At 36.9% G+C, this 27,957-nt stretch overlaps 2 protein-coding genes across 2 annotated transcripts; both read left to right on the top strand.

Annotated features, from left to right (window-relative positions):
- Window positions 1–3,932: 3,932 nt before the first annotated feature.
- Window positions 3,933–9,624, top strand: LOC139861886 (aspartic proteinase A1-like). The gene is made up of 14 exons (XM_071850413.1): window positions 3,933–3,971; window positions 4,674–5,054; window positions 5,162–5,222; window positions 5,668–5,762; window positions 5,855–5,967; window positions 6,571–6,739; window positions 6,845–6,884; window positions 6,973–7,037; window positions 7,138–7,251; window positions 7,337–7,404; window positions 7,484–7,643; window positions 7,725–7,844; window positions 8,116–8,204; window positions 9,438–9,624. Exons 2-14 carry the CDS (start codon window positions 4,680–4,682, stop codon window positions 9,520–9,522), a joined length of 1,554 nt encoding a protein of 517 aa, XP_071706514.1. The 5' UTR covers window positions 3,933–3,971; window positions 4,674–4,679; the 3' UTR covers window positions 9,523–9,624.
- Window positions 9,625–13,975: 4,351 nt separating this feature from the next.
- On the top strand, window positions 13,976–27,956 carry LOC139861321 (aspartic proteinase-like). The gene is made up of 12 exons (XM_071849696.1): window positions 13,976–14,041; window positions 14,883–15,238; window positions 20,940–21,000; window positions 21,106–21,200; window positions 21,293–21,405; window positions 26,617–26,785; window positions 26,938–26,977; window positions 27,053–27,117; window positions 27,242–27,355; window positions 27,448–27,512; window positions 27,619–27,772; window positions 27,891–27,956. Exons 1-12 carry the CDS (start codon window positions 14,020–14,022, stop codon window positions 27,903–27,905), a joined length of 1,269 nt encoding a protein of 422 aa, XP_071705797.1. The 5' UTR covers window positions 13,976–14,019; the 3' UTR covers window positions 27,906–27,956.
- The last annotated feature ends 1 nt before the right edge of the window (window position 27,957 follows it).

Raw genomic sequence — 27,957 nt, 5'->3', positions numbered from 1 at the left:
TTTTGGAAGACCATATTGTTCCGGTTTTTTTCAAATAAGATACGACGTAACCCAAATAACTGCTTGCCAAACACTTGAATCAATGGATGCATTATCACGAAGTAGATCATTTACCGAAAAGCACGAAGTTTACTTTTCTTTCAATTATTCCTTTGAATAACGCTTTAAGCCCATACTCATTCTATGTTTAATATTTGTTTTTTAATATGTGACCCCATAAATTTCAACAATGTGACCCATTTTCTTCTGTAACCCAACAGCCCAACACGTTTTTTTCTAAACTCAATCGCGTGATCTGTGATTTCCGTTAGTTATACACAAATTATATACGGAGTATAGTATGACTTCTTTATTAAAGTATATACTCAGTATTAAATATACCTCGAATTAATATACTGTAAAATCTCATACGATTGGCGGGATCTCGAGGTTGATTGTTGTGGTCCGGTTTAGTTTCGTTCCTTGTATTTTTGTGTATTTTTTTTTTCAAAATTATATTATATTGCAAAACAAACAACACAAATTTTTTTTTTTTATTTTTGTTTGGTTTAAATGTTTGTAAGGTTTCTTTCAGAATGTTAGGGAGGCTCGTTTACAGATCGTTTTTGTTTAGATGGTTGTTTTTTAGGTGCGAGCTTCCCCGTTTTCCTTTGTCCTTTTTTATTCCCGATGAGAGTGTTTCCTTTTAGAAAACGTTCTCGTTTCTATATGAGTATTCGTTTTTTCAAAAAAAAAAAAATAAATAAAAAAAAAAATGGCGACTGCTTTTCTGTTGATGAATTAATATTTACCCCAAATTTATATCTTGAAGAATTACGTCAAAAGTTCAGTCAAGGTAATCTATAAATTTCATATTTGTTATTTTTGAACTATTTAGTTTATTAGGGTTTTTACTTTTTACAAATTTTTTTTTTGAGAGGCGATTTTTGATTAATGGATTATTTATTTCAACGACCCTCATCATTTACATGTAAAACACACGCTCGGACAGAAATCCGAACCCGGTCGACGGTACCTAGGAACACATCCATACGGGCAGTGTCCGGGTAGAGGTCCGTGAACGGATCCGGTAAAACTTCTCAGCCAGACTTACTAGACTTATTTTAATGAGACACCTCTTTCACGAAGAGATTTAAATTGGTGACCTCAACTCAGGCATCTCACGTAATGTGGGGTGAACTTGGAAATTAATTGTGTGTGCAAAGATTCGAACCCGCATCTCTCCCGTGGGAAGAATGTGGGGGTGAACTTGGAAATTAATTGTGTATGGTTGATAATTTCTCATTACCATCCGAAATACATATATACATATTAATATATACATATTTACTTAAATATATGCGTTTACATTTACATATCCTTATATATGTACACTATAAAATTACTAAAATGTTATCGAAAATATAGATTATGAAAATACTACTATGTGAATATTATTAAATTCGTATCTTCTGCATATATTGCCTGTTTCACCCAACGGATATGGATATGGATGGATGAAATATATTTAATGGATATGGATATAAGCTCACCCGATTCATATCCAATTCATTGTCATCCCTAGTCAACCTTAAGTGCCTCGACTCTCCTAACAGGTGGAGTAAGAGGTCGCCTCCTCACATGCTCAAACCATCGAAATCGTTCTTTTCTTAGCTTGTCGATGATGCTTCTAACTTTCACATTTTCTCTAAAAACGCTATTTGAAATCATATCCAACATGATTTGAGTGTATGTCCACCTATTAATTAAATGTAAATGAACAACACCAACAAGCTCGTTCTTGTTCATTCAATTTCAAGTGTATATATCCACTTTAAATTGTGTAATCATATCACATTTGTAGCTTGATTGTGAAGTAATAGCAATAGTCTCAAGTGCATGAGACACAAGTAAAGAAAAACAATTCTAAAGAAACGGAAAATGGGTATCAAAGTAGAGCCTTTAAAGACAAAAGACAAAGCAATTACAAGTGTTGCGTGACAAGAAAAAAATATATACCATTGTTGCTATATTCTAGTGTCAAATTCCGTCACGTCTAATACGTTTATCACCAACCATGTTTCTTTATATTAACTTTTTTTTTCTTTTGTTTTTTTCACATGTTCATCACCGTTTGTAACATGATGTAGTGGTTTGAAATATGCGAGTGTCACGCTTTTTTTATTTTTATTTTTACCTTTTATTCCCTTCAGCTTTATATTAGTTACTATTTTCAACCTTATGTAACACATTGTTTAACAATTTGATCTAATTTAACTTTTACTCTAATCTTAAGTTATATCAATTTGTATAACACTTTGATGCATATGTTTATGATCCGGGTGGCCTAATATTTTTAACAAGTTGGGCTACGATCAATTAGTCTAAAACAAGTAGAATGGGCCAAAGTTAATAAATAAATATGGATAAGCTCTTCCTATACGTGAGGAGTAAGCATTCTAAATGGAATTGGAGTCTAATTCAAAGTTTAATTTGTTTCCTTATCTATTAATTTGTTACCTTATCTATCATCTATCATCTATAATGTATTGAAAGGATCGATGGCTAAATAGAATAGGATAAATAGTATTGGATATTACTCACCAATGCAAAGAGCAAAATATAATTGGATATTACACACCAAAAATATAATTGCTAAACTTGCAACCTTCTCGGTTGAAGAAACAAGAAAAACCTTCACAGTTTATTTTCTTAACTCAAATAATAATAATAAAAACTGAATAATAATCATTCTGTTCTACGCTATATATAAGGCTAACCTAACAAAAAGATATATTGATGCAGGATTTAGTAAACATATTGAGCTTGTGCAGAGTGGATTGCAAGATTATTGGGTCGGGTCTGTGGATCAGAATTATTGGGTCGAAAGGATGAAACGGTTTTGGGCCAAACAAGGGAGTCAGGATCGTGGGCTTGCAATCTGCCGAGTTGGTGTAGGATAACAATATAAAGAATTATAAGTGGAAGTGGTCTAGGAGTCTTTGTTTTGTTTTTGAATTTTTATGTTTATCTCTTTTTCAAACTTATCCGTATCTATCTATTGTTAGTTTAAAAGGACTTGTAGGTTTATTTTGAAAAGTTAGTTTTTGTTGATTGATAATAAAGAAAAGAAAACAAAACGGGCCGTAGCCTTTTGTGTTGGTTCCAAGCAAGTTTGTCACCTTGCTTTATTTATCCTTATTGGCACAAGTTGTTATTCAATAATTAATTTGTGTATTTGTTTAAGCCATCGATCCCCAATTCCGCATTACACTTTCGTTTAATCGAAAAAAGTAACATAAATCTCTTTAGCTCTGTTTTATAACTAAGTTAACTGTTAACCTTTTCTACTATTTCATGCAAATTTATTTAAGTTTAATGCTACAAATTAATTATTACATGTGGTTATGCATGTACAAAGTTGTTACTAAGTAAGACTATAATCGGAAATGAAAAAAAAAAATAGTATTTTTGTTAAGGAATTTGCTAACGACAGGCTTTCGTTAGGAATTAAATCTGTGCATAAAATAGTGGTACATAAAAGGTAGTTTTTCACAGCAGTGGGTGGTTACTTTAAGGGTACAAACATTTCAAGCGTGTCTGAATGGCTTAAAGACAGCCCTAAGGGCTGTCATTAGCATTTTCCTTTTGTTAAATAACGATATTTTTTACGGATAGGCTTAGTGATAGGAGTAATAACAACAAATAAGTTAATTTGGGTAAACATTAGGGCCAAACTTGTTTGTTACTAAAAGTATGAGGCATGTTTTAGTAAAGCCATAAAACATTGCAACATTTTATGAGAGCGACACGTATGCGTGTATCTGAATGAAATATACGGCCATGATCTCGTAACTGATTGATCAAACGGTTGCTATAAAAAAGCCAAGTGGCATGCGTCAGTTATATAAACATTCACTCTATCAACTCTATATTTATCTGTCATGAATAAATTCATATTTTTCAAAACTCGAACATTAATCAGCTCACCGGTATGTACCCTTATTTCCTTGCGGTTTTCATGATTCGTTTTCACTAATAAGTATTATTACAATTTTTTTTTTAATGTTTTTTCACCATTAATAGTTAATAGTTGGTGACTGGTGATGTTGCATGCAAAACTTGAATTTAAATAAGAAAAGAACAATAAATTGGTAAGGATTTACAATTTATAGTGTTTTTTTTTTTTTTTTTTTTTTGAAAAAAGTTTAGATTCTTGATGTTGCATGCAATTGATTTGTGGTAGATTTACCTAATTTAATTAAAAAAAAAAAAAAAAAAACTACAATCTTTAAGTGGGATCATTGCAAATTGCAATGGTTCAATTTCCAATCCTTTTTTTTATGTTATTAGAAATCGGTGTTTGTTTTTGTATGTTCTTAGTTCTAGTTATTATATGCTCTTTATTTGAAAATGCAATCTCTGTACTTATTGAAATTTAAAAGTCAGTAAAATTAATTAATTGGTTATTTATGATACATTGTACAAGATTCTGTATGACTTTGACTGTTTGACTTGACAAGTCAAATGTTAACTTTATGGTTTTTGAAGAGATTAAATAAATTTTCTGTATATGACTGTTGATTGTGTTCTTTAATACTCCATTTTGGCCACCTTATTTGTGTGATTAATTTGAATTTAAATGCATTTGGTTAATCTTATATGTTAAATGTTAATGGTTAATTAACTTGTAGGTCAACATGGGAAGAAAATCAGAAAACATAGCAATTTTTTTGTTGTTATCAACCCTTTTGTGTACTCCGGTTTTTTCGACATCAAATGATGGTCTAATTAGGATCGGGTTGAAAAAAGTGAAATTTGATGAAACCAATCGTATTGCTTCAAACATCGATTCGATTGATGGTAATTCGTTATTAGCTTCTATTAAAAAGTATAGAGAAAATGCGAATAATGTTGGTGATTCGCAAGAAGCCGATATTGTATCATTAAAGAACTATATGGATGCTCAATATTTTGGTGAGATTGGTATCGGTACCCCACCTCAAAAGTTTACTGTCATCTTTGATACGGGTAGTGCAAACTTGTGGGTCCCATCATCAAAATGCATATTATCGGTAAGACTGTGTAACTCGATACTACTATTCGATAAATTATATATTGATGTATCTATTGTTATGAATGATGAGTTAATTAATGTGTTGGAGTTATGCTAATCTTGCAGATATCTTGCTTTTTCCACTCGAAATATAAATCGAGTCAGTCAAAGACATACAAAACCGACGGTTAGTGATTTAGTCCATTAATCTATATTGACCAATTTCCTGTACTATTCTATGAACTTATAATCAGTAACAAGGTTACAAAAATCGCTAGTCGGGAGTTCTCGGTCGGGACTTTTTAGGGAGTACTCGGTTGTTGACCTTTCACCATGTTTGACTCTGACCAAGTTTGACTTTGACCGAGTTTTGACCGATCTTCCGAGTAATCCCGAGTCTTGGACGCTTTTCCGAGTACTCCGAGTTTTGGCTGAGTTTGACCAAGTTTCACCGAGTTTGACCCAGCACTCGCCGAGTTGCAAAAACTGAGTACTCGTCGAGTAATTCCGAGTACTGCAACCCTAATATGTAATCATGATTACAATCTTATATAATATAACAATACTAATCTTATGGATGTTGGGATATAATTTTATTATTACGGTATTACAGAGTTTTTTTTGTTTTGCAGGGACACCTGCTGCTATCCAGTATGGTACCGGATCAATATCTGGGTATTTTAGTGAAGACAATGTGCAAGTTGGTGATCTTGTTGTGAAAGATCAGGTGAAGTGACAACTTTGACATTTGGATTCTGATTCATTTAACTTGGTTTGAAGGTTGACTTTGACCTTTTTTGAAATCTATGATTGAATTAGATATTCATCGAGGCAACAAAGGAGCCCGGTGTGACGTTTTTGGCTGGGAAATTTGATGGTATACTTGGGCTTGGATTCAAGGAAATCTCTGTTGGAAAAGCTGTCCCTGTGTGGTAAGTTTATTAGCTGGAAAGTGGGCGGGTCAGACGGGTTGTGTAATGGGTCAAAAGTTCTCGAAACCATTAAGGTTGGATTGACGCACCTTTTGTCTATCATCTTGAAATTTATTGATTTTTAGTATATATTGTTATATAAAGTAACAAACGTAACAATTTACCGGGGCAGGTATTTTTTTTGGATCTTGCTAACGACAACCCTTAGGCCTTTCGTTAACGCGCTTTAAACAATTGTACATAGTGGTTGCTTATTAATTTAGTGGTGGTGGTTACATGAATGTGCAACTGTTTAAAGAGTGTTAACGATTGCCATAAGGGATATCGTTAGCAAAATCCTCTTTATACTCAAATGTGTGCGGCGTAATTGTGGTATTCGCATGACCTTTTCCGACCCTTTCCACCCCAAGATGTGCAACTAGCGGGATTCGAACCATAGACCTCTTCTAAATTATAAAAGTTTTGAAAAAAAAATAGATTTAATGAACCGACTTATACATTCGGATAGTTTAACCGCTTATTACCTATCACTTAGCATCTTAGTAATGAAGCATAAGCCTAATGGACCCATTTGCACATAATTGAGTTTCGATTGATGTACAGGGATAACATGATCAATCAACATCTAGTAAAGGATCAGGTATTTTCATTTTGGCTTAACCGAAAATCCAAAGAAGGTGAAGGGGGTGAAATCGTGTTTGGTGGTGTTGATCCGAAGCACTTCAAGGGTGAGCACACTTACGTTCCAATCACACAAAAGGGTTATTGGCAGGTACTTTATCGAATATCTAAATCTTTTTTTATAGTATATACATTATACAATATATTTGTATATGCATGTATGTATCTTAATCTTCTTATTGTTTTCCTTCTCCAGTTTGATATGGGTGATGTACTTATAGACGGAAAACCGAGTGGTATGCAACTTAACTATGTTGTAACTTATAACTAACTAATTAACTAAATAATGAACAATCTTGGTTGACTTGTTCTGTTCTTTATCAGGGTTTTGTAAGGGCGGATGTTCTGCCATTGCAGATTCAGGAACTTCGTTGATAGCTGGTCCATCGGTCTGTTCATTTTCTGATATTCTCATTTGAACATTATTACGACAATGTTTTCTTAAGGTAACATTTTATTTATTTTTCTAATGTTGTGCTCTTCTTTCAGGATGTTATAAACGAGATAAATCGTGTCATCGGGGCTGCTAATTTTGTTAGTGAGGAATGTAAGAAAGCGGTTAAGGTATTTGGAGACCGTGTGTTTGATTTGCTTGCTGGACAGGTATACAACTCTATACCTTCACATTAAATAATCGTTAGTTGTTATATTTTCTTATTTTAATTTCGTGTTTTGGTCAATAAAACAGGTGGCACAACCAGGGAAGGTCTGCTCCCGTATAGGAGTCTGTACTAATCAAGGTGCTGTTGATGACAGGTCAGCTTTCCAGGACATCTACTTATTTACCATTTTTTTAGTATTTTTCAATAACCTAGGAATGTGGTATAATGTGCAGTATCGGAATTAAGAGTGTTGTAGAACGTAGTGATGATGTGTCATCTGGATTTGAAGAAGCCCCCCCGCAGTGTAAGGCGTGTGAGATGATAGTCGGATGGATGCATAAAGAGCTTAAAGAGAACCAAACACGCGACAGCATTTTAAGTTTGGGAACTGATGTGAGTTTTCATTCTTTTTTTATTAGTGTTTTTTCGCATGTAATTCTTGTTAGTTACCATATATCGAGTCCAAAGTTGCAGCTATGTAATGTGGTGGAGAGCCCAGTGGCGGAGTCGATGTTTGATTGTGGAAAAATTCCTCATTTGCCTCCTGTATCGTTTACAATTGGTGGCAAACTGTTTGAACTTACGGGCGAACAGGTATTACTCTACTCAAACTTGCTAGCTTTCATTGGAGATCACAGTTTTTGACCCATTAATTTATAAATAATCATCAAAACAAGTATACACTCATTTTTATATGTGGTCATTAATGCAACTAGTTCTCATTATACTGATAAAAATTCACATTTAAGTTGACACAACACGTGCCTTCCCACGTATACACTCATTTTTATTGAACAAAACATCATGGGATTTTTAACTATCACTCAATATTTATTTTTTTGTAATACTTTGTTTTGTTACGCAGTACACGTTGAAGATTGGTGAGGGAGCTGAAGCAAAGTGTGTTAGTGGCTTCATTCCGTTGGATGTTCCTCCTCCACGTGGCCCACTCTGGTACGTCTGCTTTCTATGTGTGGCCTACTTATGACTTTAGATAGCGTTTTACCCACGAAGAATAACATATACATATATAATTGTGCGGAATTGACTCAAATACACTTTTTTTTTTTTTAACTTTTATAACAAAATACATTTTTTTTTTAAAAATTGTCAATTTACACCATCAGGGCGACCAAGAGTTTGGTCGACCACCATTATAACATGGTTGACTGCGTAGTCGACCAACTCTAACAAGGTGGTCGACCGACCATTACAAGGTGGTCGACCACTCTTATTCGCACAAAAATTTGGTCGACTACCATTATAACATGGTTGACTACGTAGTCGACCAACACTAACAAGGTGGTCGACCGACCATTACAAGGTGGTCGACCAAAATAAATATTTAGTACGCGTATGAGTTAAAAGCTGTCACCAAATGAATATTGCCTAGTACTCCGATAAAATAAATATTGTTTGGTGACTCATTCATCCACCAAATTGTGTCCATATTTACGTTTCAAGCTGATTGGATGTCATCCACCAAATTTTTGGGGATGTTTTTTCATCTTTTATTATTTTGGTCGACTACTTTATAATGGTTGGTCGACCACCTTGTTAGTGTTGGTCGACTACGTAGTCAACCATGTTATAATGGTAGTCGACCAAATTTTTGTTCGAATAAGAGTGGTCGACTACCTTGTAACAGTCGGTCGACCACCTTGTTAGCGTTGGTCGACTACGCAGTCAACCATGTTATAATGGTGGTCGACCAAACTCTTGGTCGCCCTGATGGTGTAAATTGACAATTTTTTTAAAAAAAGTGTATTTTGTTATAAAAGTTTAAAAAAAAGTGTATTTGAGTCAATTTCCCTATAATTGTCGCAACAAACTTTATTTTTAACGGAAAAATAATAATATGAGTCTAACGGTGTGTTTGACTCAAAAGTTTTTCATAAGCTCAAGCTGATAACATTGTTTGGAAATAGTTTATTCTAGAGCTTATGTCTCACAAATAGGCTACTTGAACTGTCTTATAAGATTAAGTTAAGGAGCTTATGAAAGATGAAATTACAATATACCCCTTATATCATTATATATATCATTTGCTTTTTGTCCTTATTTGTCATTTTACATGTATAAGCTAATAAAACACAAGCTCCAGCTTTCAGCTCCCATAAGACTATTATGTTGTAATATTATAAACTTAAATTTAAATTTAATAGCGTGTTGATTAATGTCACCCAGGATATTGGGAGATGTTTTTATGCGTGGTTACCACACAATATTTGATTATGGCAATGAAAGAGTTGGATTTGCAGAAGCTGCATAAACAAGATGCTCTTAACTTAAGGTGCTGCTAGTACATGTGAACTTATCATCTTTGTTATGTAAAACTGAATGTAATATATGGTTAATAATGTGGTGTATCGTAAGACTGCTAAGATATCAATTCCTTTTTTTATGGTTTATTTCACGATTTTAATATTTTGTTAAGTAGATACGTTTCAAGCTTAGAAAGAATAGCTGTGTCAATAACTGAAATTTAGGAATATCTAGTGGAGACTAATTTATATACTGAAATATCTTAGGATTGTACTAAGAATAGCTGGGTCAATAACTTAAGGAAAAATAGATAATTTGGTATATAATTTTTATTTACATTTTTGTAAGAACTTGTAGTTGCAACAACTAAGGGATCATGCTTATCGGATCTTTAAAATATATCTTTAGTGTGTACACATTGGAGATGATTAACCTACTGCAGGGTTCATCTTAACAATACAAGTGGAAATAGAAATTTAGATTTGCCATTATGTTATTTTCATGCGTCATGACTACAGATATGCCCATGAAATGCCAGTTCATGATGAATGAGTATATATAAAAGTGAAGTAGTTTGAACAGCTGGTAATAACTGCACAATCTAAGATTGAGCTTATAGTTTGTTATCACGAGACCGGGTAATTGAACTTATAGTTTGTTTCATGAGACCGGTTATGTAATACTCCATGAACCTCGCTCTGATATTGTTATCACTGATACCACTTGTTATGATCGATGACCATCATACTGAATCACACAACTATGTATCAGATAATAATTTTACACATATGAAACTGGAAAAGCAATAATACGCGATATGTAGCGTTGAAAACCTCTCAAGCAAGGATAGGGATAATATTTTAGTTTGTAATAATATGAATGACAAACATCAACAAGCGACAACAGTTAAAGACTATCGTCAACCGCCCGATCAAGAGCGATCGAATCAGCAACACTCGTATTACAATCATCCAAAACAACGGCTGGTTCTCCATCAACCGAAGCATTAGCAGGGCGTTGAACGGGAAAGTTGTACACAACAGCGTGTTTGTCATAAACTGATTCCTTAACCCTTTCTGAAACCGCTTCAACCTGATGCTCAATATTCTCAAGAGTGGTCCACTAGCCACAACAAAGCGATTAGTAGACTCCAACAATTTTTTGTCAAACACTTCGTTAAAAACACGATTTAACTGTTAGATCGCATAGCCCAAACACAATGTCCTGCAATATAAGCCCAAGAGTCCATCCTTTTCTAAAACCAATTGGTATTAGAGGGACTTCCCCTTAGATTTATATACATACATTTGTAAGACCACATCACCGAGCCTCCCCTTCAACGATACTCCCGCCATCTTATATCACCGGTCTCTTTTCTTTCACTTTTCTTTCACTACCGGGACACGCCTCTTATACCGCCGATCTCTTTCTTTCACTTTTCTTTTACCATCGGGACACGCCGCACTTCCACGCCTTGAGAAGGAAGACTTTCGATATAAGGCACCATGGCTCCATTATCGTTGGCAAACTGAGGGGTGTGCCATGTCGCACCGTGCGCTTAGGGGTGCGCCACCACTGCGTTGTTCACCACATCGGGCTATAGCCTAACTCTGATGCCATTTGTTAGATCGCATAGCCCAAACACAATGTCCTGCAATATAAGCCCAAGAGTCCATCCTTTTCTAAAACCAATTGGTATTAGAGGAACTTCCACTTAGACTTATATACATACATTTATTTTTGTCTCCCTCCTATGTGGGATAGGTTTGCACCCCAACATTAACATGTTAGCTTCCGAGACCTCGGACACCCAAATGTTACATCTCGAGCATTCCAGATCTTCACTTTCCAAGTCAGCTTCGACCGAATCATGAATGTGTTTCGCATTAATTGACGTAATGAAAGCGAAAAGTGATTCCACATTATCCAAAGTGGATGGGGCATTTGCGATAAATATGGATTCCCCAAACAAATTAGCAACCACCAAGCATTATGTTCCGAAGCACATGTAACCGGAACGCCCGTTATCTCAAATTTTCATTTTTATCTTATTAGTTACCATCATTATTTTATTGTTGGTATTAATTTGTGATGTCGTGTTATAAACTACTACTGTCACATTAAAGTGAATATGTAATGTATACTCAAAATCTCAAACATGAGTTGAAAAAATTTAAAAATTCATATATTTTTCTTCCTAATAATAATAATTTTAATGATATCAATAATGTTGAACAAGTTTGCCGAGAAGATGAAACAGTGGGAGACGGGAATTGTGCGACTTCGGATCCGTACAATGTTCAATATTCGGAGATTGATAGAGCACTTGAAAGCCAAGGTTTCGTCAACAAAAAAAGAAAATTGAACGAGTATGTGAAGGTTGTTTCGGGGCCGGCGAATGGGTTAGAATCGAGTGCGCTTAATGGTTCTAATTGCGATGTGTCTAAATCGGGGAGAGCGGCTTCCAATGTTGGTTGTTTGTTAGATAATTTGGCAAATGTAGCTACGGGAAATAGTGCGGCCAGAAAATTTTGTATTTGTGCGGATGTGGCGTGTAAAGGTTTTTGCCGAGAATGAAGTAAAAATTGGAGCAAATTTCGTGGGCCCCGGGTGAAGAAATTTGGTCCTAAAGGTAAGGGGAAAGAAAAGGCTAAGAAGAAGGATCCTTCGGGTGTTTCGTTTGGCTCGAACTTTTCTTTCAAGGATTGTACGGGCATTGGTCTCGTCAACAACAAGAGTGATGGGGTCTCTTTGTCATTTCCCATTATTAGGATAGAGGATGACGTTACCGGTTAGGGGAGTTTTATAAGGGTTCGTTACTTTTGCTTTTTTAAGTTTCTTCAGCTTGTCTTGTTTGGGTATTCTTGATGCGTGTCTTGGCTCGAGTTAGTTAGTTTTTGTTCGGTTAGGTTTAGTTCTTTGCTCTCGAGCCTCGTCGGGTGTTCGCTTGTAATTGTTCCTTGTAATTTTCTTCTTCTCTTAAATCATCCCCTTTCAGCTAAAATAAAAGTGAAAAAATGAATTTTTTTTATAAAGAAATAATTGTGCCGTTGGTCCCTCCATTTTACCCCAAAAAGCTAACAGCGTCCCTAAAGTTTTTTTTGGCTTTCAGCGTCCCTCTATTATCACTTTTTTGATTACGCGTCCATCCGTCAACTTTCTATTAAAAAAGTCCGTTAAGTCATGGCATGTGCCTTGCATGTGAGGGTAAATTAGTCTTTTTACTCTTTTCTTCACTAAAATCGAGGGACTCGAGGGACTACCAGTGCAAAAATTCTTATAATTTATATATTTTTAATTTATAAATTCTTAAAAATTATATCCCATCTTCTTCCTCTGAACAAAGCGTGTTCTTCCCAAAATTACAAACCCTAATTTTTTTTACAAAATAAAACTAAAAACTAAACCTAAATCAACACAAACCTATTTTATCCCTAACTATACCTAATTATCAGTCCTCACATTCAGCTTTGAGTAACACTGAATTTGAAATCGATATTAAAAGATATCAATTATTATATGTGTTGAACAGCAAATCAAATTAATCAAATCAAATTTTCAAATCATTAAATAATAAGAAATTGCCATCATATGCGATAATTGACGGATCAAATTCATATTTATATTAACTCGTATAAACATCATAATCACAATGAACAATTGCAATTTTTTTTAGAAATAGATGAATAAAAACCCATATATCTCATAAAAGGCTGATGGTGGAGGTGTGTGATAGGCGCGGTGATGCAATGGTCGTGCGATGATGGTGACGGTGGCGACGGTGTGATGGTGGTGGTGTGATGGTGGAGGCGGTGTGATAATGATGAGTTGTACGGTGGTGATTAGCAGATGCGTTGATGATGAGCGGTGTGGTGCAGTGGTGATGAGCGATGCGGTGATGATGAGCGGTGTGGTGCAGTGGTGATGAGCAGTGTTGTGGCGATAAGCGGAGCAGTGCAATTGAGGAATGGGTGTGACCTTTGATGATGAGGAACAAGATGATATTAACCCACAATTTATATGCAGATGTTAAAATCGAGCCAAAATTTACATACAGATGCCATTAAACATAATTTCAACTCAAATGCCAAAATTTAAATGTATTTGTATTTAAAGACCATGTGAATCAAATAAAGATGAAATTTATTAAATTATAAGAATTTTTTGCGTCACCGGTCCTTCGTGTTTAGTGAAGAAAAGAGTAAAAGACTGATTTACCCTCACATGCATTGCATGTGACAAGGGTTAACGGATTTTTTTAACAGAAAGTTGACGGAGGGACGCGTAATCAAAAAAGGTGATAATAGAGGGACGCTGAAAGCCAAAAAAAAAAAAAACTTGAGGGACGCTGTTAGCTTTTTGGGGTAAAATGGAGTTACCAACGCCACAATTATTTCTTTTATAAATAAGTTCATTCATTTGCTTTCCTTTCAGCTAGTTAAAAAACTCTATACCTCAAAGTCGAATAGTCGATACTGAAGAAATATGGAACTACTTAAGTGGAATGGAGGACACATATATGAGGGGTACGTTTATTTGTTAATTTGTAGACTATTATTATTAGACGTGTTTGTAATGTGAACTGCATAAGGTTAATAAGTTACATCTTATGATAGCTACACGTATGTATCTCTACCATCGAATTCGATCACTTGTTCCGCATGTGCCCTAATTTTTTGCAGGTTTAATGTTTCGTAGCTACCGAGATTGAGTAGAATTCAGTTAAACATTTGATATTTATTGTTTATTTCTTTATAGTAAAAAAGTTTTGATCAGTTTGGTTGCAGCCAGTTTGAATTTATTTTACATAAGGAACAAGAAATCAGTAAGAAGTATATTTATTTATTTTTTAGATCAATTATATACCTATCCTGGATTTAGCTAATTAACATGTTAAGAAAATAACTAACAAATCAGTAGGTTTTTGTTTTGCTGTTAAAAAAATTTCAGTAGATTCTCATAGTTCACATTTGATACTTTGATAGTTTGTTTAGCTTTTTGTTTATTTATGGTAAAAAGGTTTTGATCGGTTTGGATGCAGTCATTTCGACGTTATTTTATATAAGGAAACAAGAAATCAGTAAGAACTCAATTTATTTTTTAGATTAATTCATCTGATGTTTACCTGAATTAGTTGGTTCTTTAGATTATCTTAACATGTAAAGGAAAAAAGTAACAGATCAGTAGGTTTTTGTGCGAATGTAATGATGTTGTGAATTATATTTAGTTCTGATGCTTGTTAACTTAACATGTTATTGTAAATTTTGTTTGTATTATTTATCGTTTGATTGAAATCGCGCTCTTTTTGAATTAGTACTTCTGATTTGACTCATAATTAAAGTTTTCTGTCCAAATGTTTCGCGTTAGGTGCAATGGGATGTTTGTTGGAAACCACAACAATTTTTCTGTTCTGGTTCACGCTGTTGCATATGTTGGCCATTTCGACGTCAGTCAATGGGCTTGCAAGGATCAAATTGAAAAAAATTAAATTAAATGAAACTTTGTATGACGGTGAATCTTTAAAGTCGTTTATTAGGAAATATAGCCAGAATGTGAATAACATTGGTGATTATCAAGAGTCCGATACTGTGTCACTTACCAACTATATGGATGCTCAATACTTTGGAGAGATTAGCATTGGCACCCCACCTCAGAAATTTACGGTGATTTTCGATACGGGTAGTGCTAATTTGTGGGTCCCATCATCACAATGCTTACATTCGGTAAGATTCTAGTATATGTACGTGATACGAATAAAAAAACGGGTCAGATTTATCGTCGTCGACCCAAGCAAATTGAAGGGCTGGATGGAAATTGAAAATAAGCCAAGGGGGTGAATGACAAATTAGTAGTTAGTTTATTTAGCAAGTATTATATCTTCCTGTCATTAAGAATGTATGATTGTGTTTCCATAAATAAAGTTACTTGTTGATCAAGTTGGAGATGATGATAAATAGGGTAGAGCGGAGCTGTTTAGGGGGAGAATTATTGAAGTATTAAGACATTAGGTCTTTGGGAGAGCCTACAATCTCGAACTGTAGGATATTTGTTTTCTTTTTATTACGTGTTTCTTTTTTTCATTAATAAAATCCAACTTGATTCGTATCAATTGGTATCAGAGCGTTTCGATTCTGGGGTAAAGAAAGACAAAAAAAAAAAACTGTTCAGCGGCGGCTACTGTTCATCGGCGGCTACTGTTCACTGGCGGCTACTGTTCATCGGCGGCTACTGTTCATCGGCGCTACTGTTCACCGGCGGCTACTGTTCATCAGAAAAAAAATTTTAATTTTTCTTGTAGGTTGCTACTACTAAGAGTTATGGCCAAAAAGGTTGCAGAGTTAGATGCTGAAGTCAGTCAATACCAAACTGAAAATTTGGCACGATTTGCTACTTTGGAGAAGAAAATAGCTTCTGAAGTTGAGGCGTTAAGATTGGAAGCTGATCAACGACACGAGGAGTTGAAGAAATTAATTCAGACATTGGGATCGAAGCAAACTTCACCCAAGAAACCTGAAAACGTTGAACCACGAAAGAATTTCAATAAGACAACTAACTACGGGCCTCGTTATGATGATTTGGGGTTTGAGATGCCGCAATACCATGCAGAGACTAGTACTGGAGGAGGGAGGAAAAAAGGTGTTGAATACATTGAGGTTCGTGATTCGAATAATTATGTTTTTGATGAGGAGGATGATGAGAAGCAGTATAGAAGGGTGTATAAACATCAACCGAGGTTTCAAACTGAGGTTGAGACAGCTTCACATCTCATGGGAACTAGAGGAGGGTATCAAGGGTATGACCATCGAATGAAGAAGTTGAAGATGCCAGTATTTGATGGTGAAGATGCTTATGGGTGGATCTACCGAGTTGAGCGTTACTTTGATATTCAGGGAATTCCGCCACATGAACAATTAAGAGCAGCTGCAATCTGTATGGAAGGGGAGGCATTATCATGGTACCGTTGGAGCGAAAACCGTACTCCGTTTTATTCATGGGACGGGTTTAAAAGAAGGTTGTTAATACGTTTTCAACAATCTCAAGGAGGAAGCCTATACGAGCAGTTCTTGGCTATAAATCAAGAAGGATCAGCACGTGAATATGTCGCTTTGTTCGAAAAACTTGCATGTCAGTTGGTTGGAGTGTCTGAAAGTGTACTAGAAGCAACTTTTATAAAAGGTCTCCGACCTGAATTGAGGTCTGCTGTTCGAGTTTTGAAACCCGAAGGATTGGCCCATGCAATGGAATTAGCAGTTTCGATTGAAGAAAATAAGTTTGATGATGGGTTTTCACGATCCAGAGGAGGAATTTCTCGTTCTAATATAGCAGGTAACTCCAATTTTAATCGTAATCTTGGCATGGGAACATCTCGTACTATGACCCCCTTTGTTTCAACAAAGGATAAGAAAGGGACAACATACACAAATCAACCTGGGCAATTTAAAAGACTTACTGAAAAAGAGTGGGCTGAAAAACGAGCAAAGGGATTGTGTTACAAATGTGATGAAAAGTTTGGGCCAGGTCATCAATGTGCTAGTAAGACATTACAAGTCTTGTTGGTTGATGAACAAGACGAGTTCGAGGAAGATGAGCATGATGAAGCTCATGTTCACTTGGATTCGGTGGAGGTTTCCCTTAACTCAGTAGTGGGGTTTACACCCCCGCATACCATGAAAATTCGTGGAAGAATAGGTGGTTCGGATATTGTGGTTCTGATTGATAGTGGGGCTACCCACAATTTTTTGTCAAAACGTTTAGTGGAACGCTTAGGGTTGCTTGTTACATATTCGGGGTCTGTTGGTGTAATATTAGGCAATGGCAATTATGAAAGGAGCTGTGGAGAGTGCAAAGGGGTGCTCATCTCTTTTCCCGAATTACAAGTAGTCGAAGACTTTTATCTTTTAGAGTTAGGAAGTACAGATGCAATTCTCGGTTTTAAGTGGTTACAAACACTTGGTGATATGTTTGTTAACTGGAAGGAATTATTGATGTCGTTTACTGTGGGTAACAGAAAAGTTACCATTAAAGGAGATCCTCGGTTGTGTCGGTCCTTGGTATCGTTAAAGTCTATCATTCGTACTATACAATGCGAAAAAGAAGGTTTTTTGGTGGAGTTAAATAGTTTGGAAGATTCTAATTTGTCCTCACATGATTTGATTACTACCGCTGACTTCTCAGGTTTATTGGGGAAATTCGAAGATGTGTTTAATCTTCCTCATGGGTTGCCACCGCACCGGGGTCACGAACACACCATCAATCTTAAAAATGGTACTACACCGATTAGTGTTCGTCCTTACAGGTATCCGCATGTTCAGAAAGATGAAATTGAAAGATTGGTACACGAGATGCTCGAGGCAGGTATTATCCAACCTAGTTGTAGTCCTTTTTCCAGTCCTGTATTATTAGTTAAGAAGAAGGATGGAAGTTGGAGGTTTTGTATAGATTATCGGGCATTAAATCGGGCTACTGTACTTGATAAATTTCCAATACCCGTGATCGATGAACTATTAGATGAGTTGCACGGAGCCACTGTATTTTCTAAAATTGATTTAAAGTCGGGTTATCATCAGATACGGATGAAGAGCGAAGACGTGCCTAAGACGGCTTTTCGAACGCACCATGGTCATTACGAGTTTCTCGTTATGCCATTCGGCCTAACAAATGCTCCTGCAACGTTTCAGTCTTTAATGAATAAGGTTTTTCAACCCTTTTTAAGAAAATTTGTACTAGTTTTTTTTGATGATATATTAGTTTACAGCAAGAACGCCACAGAACATTATAATCATTTGCTTGAGGTACTCAGTGTTTTACGAAAAAACAAGTTATATGCTAACAAAAAGAAATGCTCGTTTGCCCAAGAAAAGATAGAGTATTTGGGACATATTGTATCAGGTAATGGTGTTGAAGCTGATCCATCTAAAGTTTCGGCAATGCTAGAATGGCCAATTCCTAAAAACTTGCGAGGACTTCGAGGTTTTTTAGGTCTCACGGGATATTACAGAAAATTTGTTAAAGACTATGGGAAGATAGCTCGGGGACTGACTGAACAGCTCAAAAAAGACAGTTTCAATTGGAATGATGAGGCGACTCAAGCATTTAGAGATCTACAAGATGCCATGACGAGAGTTCCCGTACTCGCATTGCCCGATTTTAACAAAGAATTTTTAATTGAAACTGATGCTTCAGGTCAAGGATTGGGTGCGGTACTAATGCAAGAAGGAAGACCCGTAGCATTTTTTAGTCAGGTTTTGGGTTCCCGAGCTAGGTTAAAATCAGTTTACGAAAGGGAATTAATGGCAATTGTTCTAGCCATTCAAAAATGGAGGCCATATTTGGTAGGAAGGCGCTTTGTCGTAAGAACTGATCAACGAAGTTTAAAGTATCTGTTGGAACAAAGACTCATCACGGAAGAATATCAGAAGTGGATTTCTAAGTTATTAGGTTATGATTTTGATATTCAATATAAACCGGGTATTGAAAATAAAGCAGCTGATGCATTGTCAAGAAGAGCCGAAACAGTGAGTTGTAGCGTTCTCTCTATTCCACAAGTTCAAAGCTGGGAAGATATGATTAATGAACTGAATCAAGGCCCTGACTTGGAATTGATTCGTCAAAAAGTCAGAAATGGGGCGGATGGAATGGACAATTATACTCTTGAAGATGAGCGCTTGTTGTACCAAGGTCGTTTAGTGTTGCCTCGCTCATCAAAATGGATACCAAAACTTTTTCAAGAGTTTCATGGGAGCGTTATCGGAGGTCATGCAGGTGTAACAAAATCTTATCAACGATTAGCGGCTGAAGTGTATTGGGTTGGCATGAGACAAGATGTGGCCAAATTGGTGGCAGAATGTGAGGTTTGCCAGAAAAACAAATATTCAAACATGTTACCAGGAGGATTGATGCAACCTTTAGGAGTGCCTGATCAAGTTTGGAGTGATATAACTATGGATTTTATTGATGGGTTGCCCAAATCCGAGGGATTTACAGTAATCTTGGTGGTGGTTGATCGTCTAAGTAAGTATGCTCATTTAATTCCTCTTAAACACCCCTATACAGCTACCTCAGTAGCTGCTGTTTTTCTGCGTGAAGTAGTCAGATTACATGGTATCCCGAACTCAATTGTCACAGATAGGGATAAGGTATTTTTAAGTACCTTCTGGAAGGAATTGTTCAAAATGCAAGGTTCGGATCTTAAGTATAGTACCGCATACCACCCACAAACGGATGGGCAAACCGAGGTGGTTAACAGAAGCATTGAGGCATATTTGAGATGTTTTGCGTCGAACACGCCAAAAAGGTGGTCTAAATGGTTATCTTGGGCTGAATATTGGTATAACACTTCGTACCATTCTTCAACAAATACTACACCATTTAAAATTTTGTATGGACGTGATCCACCTCATCTAATTCGTTATGGGAATAGTCCAACTCCATTGTTTGAGGTGGACCGATATCTAGAAGAGAGGGACCAAATACTTGATGAATTGAAAGAACAGTTAACGCTAGTACAACAAAGAATGAAGAAGAAAGCAGATTTACATCGTAGAGATGTACAATTTGAGGTTGGGGAGATGGTGTACTTGAAATTAAGGCCTTATAGACAATGCTCACTTGCCAACCGCAGGAATGAAAAGCTTGCCCCGAGATATTATGGGCCGTACGAAATTATTGAGCGGGTGGGCAAGGTAGCTTATAAATTAAAGTTACCTGATTCGGCGTCTATACATCCCGTATTTCACGTTTCACAACTCAAAAAAGTGAAAGGAACACATGTAACAGATCATGAGTTACCAACAGGATTAAGCGATGAAATGGAGGTTGTGTTGCAACCTGATACAGTAATGGGGGTTCGAGCAGGAAAAACAAGGACACAAGACAAAGAAGTGTTGATTCGTTGGAAGAACTTACCTATCTATGAGGCTACCTGGGAACCATACAAGACTATTCAGCTGCAATTTCCAGATTTTCACCTTGAGGACAAGGTGATACTTTGGGAACGGGGTAATGATACGAATAAAAAAACGGGTCAGATTTATCGTCGTCGACCCAAGCAAATTGAAGGGCTGGATGGAAATTGAAAATAAGCCAAGGGGGTGAATGACAAATTAGTAGTTAGTTTATTTAGCAAGTATTATATCTTCCTGTCATTAAGAATGTATGATTGTGTTTCCATAAATAAAGTTACTTGTTGATCAAGTTGGAGATGATGATAAATAGGGTAGAGCGGAGCTGTTTAGGGGGAGAATTATTGAAGTATTAAGACATTAGGTCTTTGGGAGAGCCTACAATCTCGAACTGTAGGATATTTGTTTTCTTTTTATTACGTGTTTCTTTTTTTCATTAATAAAATCCAACTTGATTCGTATCAGTACGTATGTGTGTAGATATATGTGCTAAATACTGAAGGAATATATTTTTCTCTTACAGGCATCTTGCTTTTCTCATTCAAAATACAAGTCGAGCGAATCAAGTACCTTCAAAGAAAATGGTTAGTGAGTCGGTCTTCAATCTTAAAGCTTATAATATGTTGCTTTTAAAGGTTGCAGGTTCTATAACCCGTAGACTAATTTGGAATATTGGCTGATTGCTGTAGGAAAACCGGCTACCATTCAGTACGGAAGTGCCTCAGTATCTGGATACTTTAGCGAAGAACGCATCAAAGTTGCAGATATAGTTGTGGAGGATCAAGTAATTTGACAACTTTTTTTTTGCCGGCTGCTTTTAAGAGTTACATTCAACCTTGTAAATAGGTGAAATTTGACAGTTGTTGTGCTAATTAGATGTTTATTGAGGCAACAATGGAGTCTGATGAGATGTTTTCGAAAGGGAAGTTTGATGGCATCCTTGGGCTTGGATTCAAAGAAATCGCTGTCGGAAATGCTGTCCCAGTGTGGTATGCTCGTTATATCGATAACTTTTTTACTTAAACACCGTTAAGTTTAGACTTTAAGCATCTCATTTTTGGGTCATTTTTACTTTAAGATGAAGATAAAACTATGAATTGTTAGTTTATGAAACGATTCTATTTTTAATAAGTTTACCACTTGAGAGTATGGTCACTGTTGCACAACTTGGAATTACTCGGAAATTACTTGGAAATTACTCTTTTTTTTGAGAGATCCGATCAAATAATCAAAACCGGTCTAAAAAATCAGTCAATCCTCGGTCAACGGGGATTACTCGGTCAACTATGAATTGTTAGTTTATGCCATAACTCTATTTTTAATAAGTTTACCACTTGAGAGTATGGTTAGTGTTGCACAACTCGGAATTACTCAAACATTACTCGTTTTATTGAGAGATCTGGTTGAATATACACAATCGTTCAACCTCGGTCAACATCCAATCAATCAGTCAAGGTAGTGATTAATCGGTCACTATAAATCGGGGATTAATCGGTCAAAGTCGGGATTAATTGCTCAAAATCTGTCAATGTCAAACTTAGTCAGCATCCAATGCCGATTACTCCCTCCTAGGTCACGACCAATTACTCTCCGCTTAGCATTTTTTGCAACCATGGGTATGGTAAAGTTACTTTTTTTCATAGTAATATGAGAATGGTGAAAACACGATGCACCTTTTGGTGTTCTGTATATTGATTATATAGAAGATTTACAAGAATACCTAACTAGCTAACAAATAGGGGATAACCCTTACTATGCGTACAAACCACAGCTCAGTTACAGGAAATAGTGGTACACTAGTATTACTAAGTCATATTATGTATTTATCTCATTACCCCCCCTCAAGCGAGTCGGAGGAGGTCGAACACGAAGCTTGTAACGAAATTCTTCAAACAGTGGTCGCGGAAGATTCTTCGTAAAAATGTCAGCTAGTTGTTGATGAGTCGAGACATATTTTGTGACCAGCTTCCCTGAAAGTACCAATTCACGGACAAAATGATAGTCGATATCGATGTGTTTAGCTCGTTTATGAGATACTGGGTTTTGACTCAGGAAAAGTGCACTGCGATTGTCACATAAAAGCGTAGGACGACCAGCAGACAAGACATGTAATTCACGAAGCAAGTGAGTAAGCCACATGATTTCGGAAGCAGTATTAGCCATTGCTCGGTATTCAGACTCACAGCTAGAACGAGAAACAGTTGGTTGCTTCTTAGCACTCCAAGAGACTAGATTGCCACCTAGAAAAACTGAGTAGCCATAAGTTGACCGTCGGGTTTCAATGCACCGAGCCCAATCCGCGTCAGAGTAACCGAGAATATTAGGAGCATTAGCATGAGAAAAGGAGAGGCCATAAGATAAGGTCCCTTTAATATAGCGAATTATTCGTTTTACTCCTTGAAAGTGATCGTGAGTAGGAGCCTGAAGAAATTGGCTCACTTGATTAACAGCGTAAGATATGTCGGGACGAGTGATGGTAAGGTATTGTAGAGCACCCACTAAAGATCGATATTCAGTCGGATCATGATATGGCTTGCCTTCTCGTGTGAAATAGGTAGCCGTAGATAATGGTGTTGAAGCAGGTTTCGCCTCCAATAATCCTGCTCGAGCTAGTATATCATGTGCGTATTTCGATTGACATAGAAACAGCCCCGAATCATGGTAAGTAATTTCAAGACCTAGAAAGTAATTCAACTTGCCAAGGTCTGTAATGTGGAATTCATTGTGTAAGCGAGAGATAAAATAGCGAATAAGAGAGGGATTGTTACCGGTGAGAATAACATCATCGACATAAACTAATAGATAGATAACAAAGGAGTCCTTTTTATAAACGAACAAAGAAGTGTCGGCACGGCTACACGAGAATCCAAGACTGACCAAAAAGGAGCTTAGTCGCTGAAACCAAGCACGGGGTGCTTGTTTAAGACCGTATAAGGCCTTCTTTAACCGGCACACATGATTTGGAAGACGGGAATCCACAAAACCCGGAGGTTGTTCCATGTAGATAACGTCCGTAAGGTGTCCATTTAAGAAGGCATTTTTTACGTCGAGTTGATGTAGTGGCCACTTATGGAGTACCGAAAGTGAAAGTATAACACGCACCGTAGATGCTTTTACTACGGGACTGAAGGTGGCCGAGAAATCGATGCCCGGTACTTGAGTAAAACCCTGAGCAACGAGCCGAGCTTTAAGGCGATCAACGGTACCATCTGCTAAAAATTTGGTGCGAAATACCCATTTTGAACCAACCACGTTGGTGTGTTGCGGTCTCGGTACTAACTCCCACGTGTTATTTGATTTTAGAGCCTGCATTTCATGACACATAGCTGCAAACCAGTGGGGATCTTTGGCTGCTGTTTTGAATCCTTTCGGCTCGGTGGCAGAAAATAATGCATGATGAAGCGGTGATCTGGACACGTGAGTAAGATCAGCGATGTGACGAGGTTTGAAAGTACCGACTTTAGAGCGAGTTATCATGGGGTGTGTTGATGTAGGTGCCGATGTTGCTGCTTGTGGAGTCGAAGGGGGTGAAGGGTCTGCAGATGGAGATGGTGACGGCTGATCGAACATTGGCTGTGGTGAATCATCACACAAATTACATGGGGAGGAAACAGCAGGTGACAGAGTGTTTTGTGAAGGTGGAGTGGACTGTAACGGGTCGTTAACTAGGAGTTGAGAATCGTCACAGTAGGTAGATAGCAGAGGCATATTAGTTGAAGATGATGTAGAAGACCCTTTACATGGAAAAAGGGTCTCATCAAATTGGGCATGTCGAGTGATGTAAATGCGATGTGTAGCCAAGTCGAGGCATTTATATCCCTTATATTGAGAACTGTAGCCAATAAAGACGCATGGAGTGCTTCGTGGAGAAAGTTTATCACTCGAATAATTACGAAGATACGGGTAAACGCAGCAACCAAACACCCGAAAATTGCCATATGATGGTAGCCGAGAATAAACAAGCTCATATGGAGACTTATTGTGCAGTAGTTTCGTGGGTAGCCGGTTAATGATATGGACAGCAGTACTGAATGCGTGTGTCCAGTATGCCGATGGGATGTTCGAATTGAACATAATGGCTAAACCCGTTTCAGTGATATGACGATGTTTTCGCTCGGCACGTCCATTTTGTTGCGGCGTATACGGACATGAGATTTGATGATGTGTTCCATTTTGAGACAGGAACGTGCAGACCTGCTGATTGATAAACTCACTTCCGCCATCAGATTGAAATGTCTTGATTTTACCTGAAAATTGAGTTTGAACAAGAGCAACGAAGGAAACAAAAATTGTATAAAATTCAGATTTTGCCTTCATAGGGTAAAACCAAGTGAATCTAGAATGATCATCAATAAATATGACGTAATAACGGTAACCATCAACAGAGATAATAGGAGAAGGACCCCATAAATCACAATGAATTAAATCCAAAATATGCAAAGAACGTTTGAAATTTAAATCAAAAGACAATCGTTTGCTTTTAGCTAACTGACAAGGTGAACATAAACGTGGAGTTGGTAATACAGAGGTGACATTTACACAACCCATCTTATTTAAAAAGGAAATAACATCATGTGAAACGTGTCCTAATCGACTATGCCATACTTCAAAAGATGCTTTGAGGCGTGTAGATGAGAGTTTGGCCAAGAAAGCATGTTGTCCTTTCTCAAGTATGTATAGACCATTCCTACATCTTCCTTGTGCTAGTGTTTTCTTGGTGTTGCGAGTCTGAATGAAGAACAAAGGATAAGAAAATAATACATCAACATGATTGTCCATTGTAAGTTTGCTAACAGATAATAAATTTTTCTTGATGTCGGGTACAACAAGAACATCAAAAAGGGAAACATGTGGCAATAAATCAGTTTTACCAATATGAGAAATAGATGAATGTGCACCATTAGCAAAAGTAATACACTCATTACCGGAATATGCAGTAGTAGTATCAAGAGTGGCAGAAGATGGAGTCATATGTGCGGACGCACCCGTGTCAACATACCAATCGGAGGTGTTGCATTGAGTTTGAAACGCCTCAGCAAGATTAGCATCAATTGAGGGAGACCCGCGAGAAAACTTGTGCAAGTCCGGACATTGTGAAGCATAGTGACCTTCTTTGCGACATAGTTGACAGGTAGGCGGGCGACGATTGCTACGACCTCGACCGCGTTGAGATGATCCACGATAGTTATTCCTACCACGGCCACGATAATTGGATGAAGAAGCAGCATGTGTGGTGGTAGTGTTGAAAGCAACCGGAGTAGCAGTGGATTCGGTAACCGATTGAAGGAACATCTCATGGCTTTCTGCCTGAGATAAAAGGTTACGAAACGATGATCGAGTTGGCTGTAGCCTTTGTGTGGTCGAGAAGGTTTCGAAGTTAGAACCAAGTCCACACAAAAACCAATGAAACTTATCGTCTTCGGACACTGTATTCCCGATTGCTTGTAACTGATCACATATACCTTTAAATTTCTTTGAGAATTCAGCAACGGAGGAGGAGCCCTTTTTGAGATGGCGCAGAGAGTCACGAAGTGTGTGAACCCGTTCAACCGAATCATGGCGATAGCTGCGCTCGAGCGCCGCCCAGACTTCATGGGATGTGTTATGACCTAGGGTTTCTGCCATAGCTTCTTCGGATAACGAAGACTGAAGAAGAATTAGGGCCCGTTGATCGGCAGCAACCCAAGACGAGTAGGCTGGATTGGCAGTAACAGTATCATTGGAGGTGATTGTTGCCGCCGGTTTGGGAATGGTTCCGGTCACATAACCGGTTAGTTTTTGGTATTCAAGAAGAGGAAGCATCTGCTTATGCCAAAGAAGGTAATTGGTGGAAGAAAGTTTAATGTTCAGCATGTGCAGAACAGTGTTTAGGGGTAGGGGTGAATCGATATCGGTGGTGGATGATTCGCCAGCCATGAGTGAAGAAGAAGAAGAAAGGAAACCAGGATTGTTTTTAGGCTGATACCATATGAGAATGGTGAAAACACGATGCACCTTTTGGTGTTCTGTATATTGATTATATAGAAGATTTACAAGAATACCTAACTAGCTAACAAATAGGGGATAACCCTTACTATGCGTACAAACCACAGCTCAGTTACAGGAAATAGTGGTACACTAGTATTACTAAGTCATATTATGTATTTATCTCATTAAGTAAGTTGTCCAAATAATTTACATCTCACATATACGTTGAACAGGGAGAACATGGTTAACCAATATGTAGTTAAGGAACGTGTATTTTCGTTTTGGCTGAACCAAAAATCCGAGGAAGGAGAAGGAGGTGAAATAGTGTTCGGTGGTGTTGATCCAAATCACTACAAGGGTACTCATACTTACGTTCCAGTCACACAAAAGGGCTATTGGCAGGTTCATTCATCTGCTTCTGTAATTAATGCTTAATCAAACTAATTACAAATCTATGTTATATTATATACTTATAATTATATATATATTTGAATTTGAATTTGAATTTGAATTTGATTTTTTTTTTTTTTTTTTTTTTTTTTTTTTTTTTGTAGTTTGACATGGGTGATGTACTTATTGGAGGAGAATCGACTGGTATGCAATTGAGGAATTTAATAATCATGAACAATAAGTAGTGCTTTTTCTTCTTACTGTTACTATTTATTGCAGGGTTGTATAAGAATGAATATTCAGCAATCGTTGATTCAGGAACATCTTTTGTAGCAGGTCCAACGGTCTGTACCGTCCGGTTTATTCACATTTTGTCTAATCCGTTAACTTTTATTTTCAATGTTTGAAAGTAAGGCGAATATAGTTTAGTTATTACAATTGGTCTAAATAGAAATCAATTCATTTCAGAGTGTGATCAACCGGATTAATCATGCCATTGGGGCTGCTAGCTTTGTTCATGATGAATGTAAGAACGGGGTTAAACATTTTGGAAACATGGTCTTTGACATGCTTGCTTCAAGGGTACATAAACTATTAACTAATTTCATATGAAAATTGGATTGATTTCATATTCTGTTTCTTATTATCTTTTGTGTTATTTTCCCATTAAACAGGTTCAAGATGAAAAGAAGGTATGCAAAGAATCTAGTATTTGTACACAGGTTCAAAGCAGTACGAGGTCAGATTTCTGAGTTTTTTGCGTCTTTTTTGATTTCCCAAATTTTGGATAACAGTTATTTAATATTCTCCAAGTTTAAAATATAATATTATTGTATGATATGCAGTAGTGGCATTACGAGTGTTGTAGATAAGAGCAGTGACATATCATCTGGATTAGGTGACACAAAATGCACTGTCTGTGAGATCGTAGTGCGTTGGTTACATAAAGAGCTCACGCTAAACCATACCCGAGACAGTATTCTCCAATTAGGCAGTGACGTGAGTTTCCTTAATCGTTTTAGCTATATTATCAAAATTCTATTCTTTATTTATTTGGATATAATATGATTAATGATTATTCAAGAGGTGCAGCTATGTACATTGTTGCCGAGCCCAGTCGGAGTGTCAATAGTTGACTGTGCAACACTTCATTCATTGCCTATTATTTCATTTACCATCGGCGA

This window comes from Rutidosis leptorrhynchoides, chromosome 8 (genome assembly GCF_046630445.1).
Source record: "Rutidosis leptorrhynchoides isolate AG116_Rl617_1_P2 chromosome 8, CSIRO_AGI_Rlap_v1, whole genome shotgun sequence".
NCBI classification, from domain to species: domain Eukaryota; kingdom Viridiplantae; phylum Streptophyta; class Magnoliopsida; order Asterales; family Asteraceae; genus Rutidosis; species Rutidosis leptorrhynchoides.
This window is presented reverse-complemented; position numbering and strand designations above follow the sequence as displayed.

Bases quoted from the DNA above. Each gene is read 5' to 3' on its own strand.
- LOC139861321 (XM_071849696.1), top strand. From the start codon at position 14,020: ATGGAGGACACATATATGAGGG. The intron at 14,042-14,882 runs GTACGTTTATTT...GTTTCGCGTTAG, and splicing joins GGAGGACACATATATGAGGG to GTGCAATGGGATGTTTGTTG. The intron at 21,406-26,616 runs GTATGCTCGTTA...TACGTTGAACAG, and splicing joins GGAAATGCTGTCCCAGTGTG to GGAGAACATGGTTAACCAAT.
- LOC139861886 (XM_071850413.1), top strand. From the start codon at position 4,680: ATGGGAAGAAAATCAGAAAACATAGCAATTTTTTTGTTGTTATCAACC. The intron at 5,055-5,161 runs GTAAGACTGTGT...CTAATCTTGCAG, and splicing joins CATCAAAATGCATATTATCG to ATATCTTGCTTTTTCCACTC. The intron at 5,223-5,667 runs GTTAGTGATTTA...TTTGTTTTGCAG, and splicing joins AAAGACATACAAAACCGACG to GGACACCTGCTGCTATCCAG.